The sequence below is a fragment of the Gymnoscopelus microlampas genome (genome assembly GCF_963454915.1).
Source record: "Gymnoscopelus microlampas genome assembly, chromosome: 13".
Lineage (NCBI taxonomy): Eukaryota > Metazoa > Chordata > Actinopteri > Myctophiformes > Myctophidae > Gymnoscopelus > Gymnoscopelus microlampas.
In genome coordinates, this window is record NC_139950.1 from 24,106,511 (window position 1) to 24,114,010 (window position 7,500).

Genomic DNA, 7,500 nt, shown 5'->3' on the forward strand with positions numbered 1-7,500 from the left:
TGGTCTAAAATGTTGTCTCCGACCCCTGTCAGAACATCACATTGGCCACTTTTCGTGGTCCTCGCCCACAGGTTGAAAAACACTGAACTGAGCGTGAAGTAGGATGTCCTCTGTCCCTTCTTACTGCAGACACCAACGTTTTGAGAAGGCCTTCCTCCTGGCTGTGGACATCGGAGCCCGAGACCTGTTCATGGTGAGTGTATACCAAGACAAATCCTGAGTATATCAATTTAACTCTGAGTTACGGGTCCATTTGGTTCCATTCGTACTGGCTCAGAGTAAAGTTAACACTTCACAATATTGATCTGTACATACATGTGTGACCCGCTACGTTGAAATCAGACGAATGCCACTGCCGTTGATTTGGGTACAAAAAATAGATTTTGTGTCAAAGCAAACCATGAATCAGTCAAAATCAGTCAAACAAACCAATAAAACCGCATTAAGTGCGACTGACCCGTAAAAAAGGTCCACTCTGAGTTAAATTGAATAGCTGTAGTATGGGATGCTGCAGTATGCACTGCTAAATGATGTTATGATGAAATTTGGTAATCTATTATGTACTTAAATGCTTTGCTCTAACCCATGTAACCTGTGTGTGTGTGTGTGCGTTCGTGCGACGTGTGTACGACTGTGCAATCGAGTGTGTGTGCGTGCGTGTGTGCGTGCGCGCGTGTGTGCACATGTCAAAGAGCAGGTGTGATCTTGATACGGGGGCCTCTATCTTTTCACAGCCTCCTCCTCTCCTCTCCTCTCCTCTCTTTAACTTGTTCTTTCTTCCACTCCACGCTGAAATGCCCCTCTATGTGTTTGACCCCCTTTTTGGGGGGGAGGCCCCCTTGTGCTCCATGCTTCACCAACACCCTAGCCATTAATACACACACAAGCATGCATGCACGCGCAGGCACACACACACACACACACACACACACACACACACACACACACACACACACACACACACACACACACACACACTTCCCCCACTCCCCTCAATCACACTGATAGCAATGGTTCCAATTCACTCCCCACTAAGTAGTGCTGCTGAGAAGCCGAATTGAAAAGGTGGAGTCGAGACCATGGACCTTGAAAGAGTGAAGAGAGAGAGAGAGAGGAAGAGAGAGAGAGAGGAGGGGGAGAAAAATAGGCGGCCGTGTTACTTAAAAGCTACACAACGAACGAAGAGAAAGAGAACGACAACAAAACAGAGAAAAAGAAATGGGGCCCCGCTCCGTCACTTCTGACATGTGAGAAAAGAGACAGGAAGAGAGCAGGCTGGGGTCAAACCGTATTTGCAAATACATTTGTGGCGTTTGTTTCGTTGTACCTGGAGTACCATTTGTGTGTGTGTGTGTGTATGTGGGCGGGGGGGGGGGAGAGATCTGTGTGAGATCCATTCTTGCACAACCCTGCAAGAATGGATCTCTCACAGAGAGCCATGCTAAATTGACTCTTTTCGAAAGCCCCAAAACCTTGTCCCTTATGTTAAGCCCCGTCCATCTGGCAGTCCAAATGAGTGAAATCGAATACTGTTAACAAAAGAAGGCTGAGGTGCAGTGGTGTTATGAGCACTCATTCTCTGCAAAGCGTTTCTTGTCCTCGGTCTCAAAGAGAACAGCAATACACCAGAGAGAGAGAGAGAGAGAGAGAGAGAGAGAGGAAGGACTGTGACATTTCACCTCGTGGTGTCTAATTAGGCTGCGTCGTTGCTTTAACCTGCTGGCTGACTGACTGAGCTGGGGAGCACGGGGTTAATGAGGGTACAACCTCAACCCCCACCATGCCATGTTTCACCTCTCACCCAACTACACTGCAAAATCCTCAGTGTTCATTTAACTCTGTGTCAAAATAAGGGTCCATTTTGACACTCTGAGTTCCACACACACACACACACACACACACACACACACACACACACACACACACACACACACACACACACACACACACACACACACACACACACACACACACACACACACACACACAGTTGCACTCACACAAACATAATGCAGACTTACTCAAACACAAGACCCCCCCCCACACACACACAAATCTTTTATAAAAATGCTCAGCATGATACCCCCCACCACCATACGCACACGTGCGCGCACACACACAAGCACGCACCCGCTTGCGTGCGTGCGTGCGCGCGCGCACACACACACACACACACACACACACACACACACACACACACACACACACACACACACACACACACACACACACACACACACACACACACACACACACACACACACACACACACACACACACACTTGCTCTTAACCCCATTGTTTCCCATCTAACAATAGAAGTTCTCCAGGAGAAGAAAAGAAGCCTTTTGTTAAAACGAAACTCTTTGGTGCCCGAGTGAAAATTGAAGAGGCGGACAAAGCAAGAGGGAGGGGTGTGGAGAGGTGGTAGTACCAGTGGGGGGTGGGAGGGGGGTTTACTTATTTGTTGAGGTGTGGGGGGGGGGGGGGTCATTCTTTTATTTATTTATTTTTTGTACAATGGATGACGTTGTATGGCTTTCCAAATTGCCTTTGATAACGAGCTGATAATGCAGCCAATTAGGTCACTCGTTGACGACGATGCCCCCATCACCCGCTCACTCTCCTCCTTTGCGCTCTCTCTCCCTTTTCCCCCTCTTCTGCTTCTTTTTCTCCTCCATCATGGCTCTTTTTCCTCCTTTAATGGAGTTGGTTAATTAAATCAAATTGTGTGTGAGAGAGAAGGAGATCTGATTAGCGGCATTCTTTGTTCTCTAATGGGAGCTCTCTTGTTCTTCTTCTGTGGCGTTTTGTGTTAGATTATGAAGGCAGGCATCGTTTAGCGTCTGACGGTTCAACTCCCGCTGGTGTCTGACACGATGCAACACTGGAGGGTGGAGGAGGAGCAGGAGGTGTACGCGGGGGAGAGTGAGGTGAAGAAGAATAGGGAGGAGTAGAGGGAGGTAGAGAGGGCCTTGAAGGAGGTGGAGGAAGAGGAGGCAGGTTAATAGATGGAGGAAGAGGAGGAAGTGTAACAGATGGAGGAGGAGGAGGAAGTGGAAGAGGTGTAACAGGAGAGTGCATGCGTGCTGTGAAAAAGTGCTAATAAGATTTCCTATTTGAACCAGTAAGGAAACACACTTGTGTGTACAAGTATGAATCAGTGTAGAATGATTAGTCTGTGTATTTTAAGCCACTTTGACCCTCGCATGGCCACAAGGTATGCTCAACCCCCACAAATACAGTGCACAAGACATTTAACTTTCATCAATTTCATCAAGTCTTCTTGGATAAGAGCATCATCTGAAATATACTGCAAAGTGCAAACATCTATGCTCTATCTATGATCTGCATTCCTTCCCATTTTACATAAAACAGCTGTGTACATCAGAAAGGTCCAAAAACGTAATGCTCCAAAGGTGAACTCTACCTAGTAATGCCCGTACTGTATAAGCATCACTTAACCGTTACGCCAGTTCAATGCAATACCTCAGTCGTTCAGAAGCAGCCCAAATATCACTCAATACACCCCCCCCTATTAAAACATCCCTCTTTATCAGCTTGGTTTTCTAGCAGGCTGCAGCCTCTAAAGCGCATACAGTATATAGTATGATTTGTGTGGCGTTCGAGCGGTAGGGAATAAGCAGTGTAATATCTGATGGTTTTATGCTCAGTAGTATTATTATCCCCTCTTAGTTGGGCTGATACTCCTCTCTCTGTCTCTGGTTTGTTCTATCTTTTATTCTCTCTCTATCTCTCTCTCCCCCTCTCTCTCCAGATTCAAAAAGAATTATGGGGAGCTAAGCTGGAATCTAGCGTCCCAAAGATGACTGTTTATTGTTCTGTCACACAATCTCTCTCACGCGCTCTCTGTCTTTCTTTCTTGCTGTCTCACTTTGATTTTGTTCTTTCACTTTGCTTTTGTACTCTTTCCCCTTGTTTTACTCATTTTTGTTCACTTCCTCGTACTCTCCTGTTTTTCTATTTACTTCTCACTCGCACGCAATACCTACTCTGCTCTTTCATCCCCCATCACTCTCTTACTCTGTCTTTTTCCTCTTTCTTTCGCCCTCACTTTGAAAACCTCTCCTGCCTTTTCGCCTCACTTTCACTTACCCCCCCCCCCTCTCTCTCTCTCTCCCTCTCTATCCTGTATAATCTTCTGTTGCTCTGTTTGTTATCAATTAGGAAGCCTCGCTCCTGTCTAATTGAGTGGGGGGCCCCTGTCCCCGCTTCACACAGACTGAATTCGCCAGCTCGGTCCTGGGAGCCGATTTAGGCTCCTTTTGAGGTCATTTTGTTGTCTGCCATTTTCACATTCCCCCCCCCCCCTGGCTCGGCCGGCCACAGAGGGCAGCCACCAAGCTATAATTACCCAATCTGTTCCAATTCACCCTCTTTCATTTCAGGACATCGCCCCCACCCCTCGCCCCCACCCCGCACTTCTCTCTTTCTCACTCTCCCTCTCGCTCCTTCTTTCTCTCAAACTCTTTCTCAGTCTCTCTCTGCCGACTCCCCATTCCCCTTTTCCTACTTCTTCCCCTATCACCCCCCACACACACACACACACACACACACACACACACACACACACACACACACACACACATACAAACACCCCTCTTTTTATTCTCCAGGGGTACAAAAGTGGGGGTTACAATACAGGGAATTAGGGCCGGGTGCATTCTCGGCCGGGGGCCCCCAGCTTTAGCCAGCTGGGGGTTAGCTGTTAGCCACGGCTAGCCTCCTGAGTCACGACGAATGGGCTCCTGTGATGTCGCTGAGGCGGAAGGCTTTTCTTAACACGATGCGCCCTTTGATGGGTCCTTCCAGGCCCTGCGCTCGGCCCCAGGAAACCCTGTGACACATTTTAGACTAGAAATACCCAGGTTAGACTGGAGTTGGTGTTGTGGTTGATAATATAGTAGTTGTAGTAGTTTTTACTAAATTCAATGACTGGAGATTTGATGAAGGCTTTGATATTTGTTTTAGAATTAATTAGGCATCATTGACATTGTGATAGTGAATGATCCTTTTTAGCTACCATGACAACCTGTTACTGCTGCTAGTTTTCAAGCCTGATTTATGTTTTATATGACGTGTGGCGTGGCGCAAGTGGCCGATCTAAAAGCTCACATTGCATTGCATTACGACACACTTTGAGCTTGTAAATCGTCTTGTTGATAGGCTATTTTTGGAAAGGATTATAATTTATTTGATTTCTTCTACTTGTTGAACATTTTCACTTTTAATGACATGCCCAAAATAGGGACGCCAGGTTGAAAGTGATTAACTCTTCTGCAGCCTGGATTTCACCCAAATGTTGTCATGTAAAATTTTGTAAAATCTCCACATCATGGCAACCACGGAAGGGAAATTCTTTGGACCTACTGAGACATCCTCTCTGCTTGTATACCGTGTCTTTAAAGCCAGACAATAAATCCACAATCAAATGGATGAATATGAAATGAATCAACCTAATAAAAAATATATCTTTTAAAAAACCCACAAAAGACCCACTGAGACCCTAATACAGGGCCTGCTGTCTGATGCCTCATGTTTACGCATGAATACAAGTGCAGGCTCAAGCTCCGAGACCATCCAACCCTCAGACATCATTTAGCAACATTATCATCCTTTGTGGCAGTGTGGGAGCCTCAAACAGAGAGATACAGAGAGAGCACGCCGCTTCCAATACCGTTGGAGGCTGATACAGTAATATGTGCTCGGCTGGCCACGTTTTTCCATAAAGAGACGAATATCACGCAGCTTGAAAGGGTGAACCATCCCCCCTTTGCCTCCTCGCTCCCACTTTTAAAAAGGTAGAACAGATAACATCCTCGTCTTGAAAAAAAAAAGAACCCCCACCCCCCAAAAAAGTGAGGCTGGAGGTATAGGGACGGAGCTGAATGGGTGGTGGGGGGAGGTGGGGGCGGTTGTAAGCAGGGCTGATTTCAAAGTTCCCGTTTTTTTTTGAGGAAGCGGCATTTCATCTGACCGGTGAGGCTTCCGTCTGATGTCAAGGCTTCAAACGCCTCATTTTTTATCTGTTTCTCTCGCTCTCATTTTTCTCTTCCTGTTGAACCGAAAGAGAAAAAAATAATACTGAAAAAAACACCTCCATTGTCATCGGAGCCTAGATTCATTTTAGATTAGCGCTCACGTTTGCCTTTCTTTTTCCTGCATTTACCTTCAAAGGATCTCCATTATGTGGCCAGTGATAAGGGAGAGGTGGTGCTCGCTGACGTCGCCAGGAGGAGAGCTAATGAAATGGAGAATGAGACCGTCACAGGTACGGGTAGAAAAACATTAATTGACGTGATTGTTATATGATATATCTTAGACTTAAGAAAGTTTATTAAACATAGTGGATATTATAGTACTGGTCACATTATGTGACACGGAGATATGAGTCATAACAGTGTAGTTGTTTTTGTTTGGTTTTGTTTTGTTGGACCAACTGCACCATACTGTAAATAAACCTTGTTAAGCATATCTGTCCTCTAATGGAGAAAACATTTAGTAGATGATACATTAGACAAAACAAGAAAAGACAATACAAACATTGTACAAAAATCTATTTGTACACTCTGACTTACAGTACATACCTATAAGGGTCCATTTTGTTCCCAACTGTTAGTCATTTAGCTGGGGACTCCCTGGGACCCCTTCAAGAACTCCTGGGGGTCCCCGGACCCCACGTTCAGAACCAGTGCTTTAAGCCTTAAAGCATGTGAACTTAAGTCCCTTAAAGTTCACTTGAGTGTTAATTTAATACTGGGTGTAACAGTGGACCCGTAACGGAGATTTGCAATTAACCTGATTGTAACTTATATGAAGGTTTTTTCTTACATTAAAGGTGATATTGATAACATTTTTATGTAGACAAATAATCAAAATAAAACAAAACAAACGACAAAAAAGTGCAGAATAAACTTTTCTCCTAAAAATATATTAGGATTGTGAAATTATCATATCATTGAATCATTCTGGCTGGTCCAAAAATATTGTTTTGTTTACATCTGTAAGCTGACGGCTGCCATTGTCCGTTTTTGTGGGTGAAAGTACATGTTCCCAGGGGCGCTCGCTGGCCTAGCGGTCCAGGCGCATACCACATATGCTGGTAATCCAGCTTGACAGCGTGTCGCGAATTCGACTCCCGATCCCGACGACCTTTGCTGTGTGTCACCCCCCCATCTCTCTCCCCGTTTCCTGTCAGCCTACTTTCCTATCAATAAAGGCAGAAAAAGCCAAAAAGAAAAAGTACTTGTTCCGTTTGGAGGCAGGCGGTGCATTACAGTGGTGCAAACTGCATGAGCGCTGCCTTGTAGAGGTGACTCAGGGATATAAGGAACCTTATGCCAAAGAGGTGTGATGTGGACTGTAGTGCGACATCTAGTGGCTAAATGTTGTCTATAGTCCCTTTAAAGGCTGTACTGTAGATACAGTACATGTGTTTAGCCAGATGATAATGCAGCCATGTTGGTCCAGTCCTTGTCAA

At 45.6% G+C, this 7,500-nt stretch overlaps 1 protein-coding gene across 5 annotated transcripts in view; it reads left to right on the top strand.

Moving 5' to 3' along the window:
* Positions 1-7,500, top strand: part of wdpcp (WD repeat containing planar cell polarity effector) — a 99,142-nt gene that overhangs the window by 74,558 nt on the left and 17,084 nt on the right. For 4 of the 5 annotated variants that reach the window (XM_084075472.1, XM_084075471.1, XM_084075474.1 and 1 more), the window contains 2 exons: positions 130-193; positions 6,198-6,297. In XM_084075472.1, the coding sequence (XP_083931598.1) occupies positions 130-193; positions 6,198-6,297 (164 nt within the window). The remainder of the gene's footprint in view (positions 1-129; positions 194-6,197; positions 6,298-7,500) is intronic. The other variant, XM_084075473.1, reaches the window with a different exon arrangement.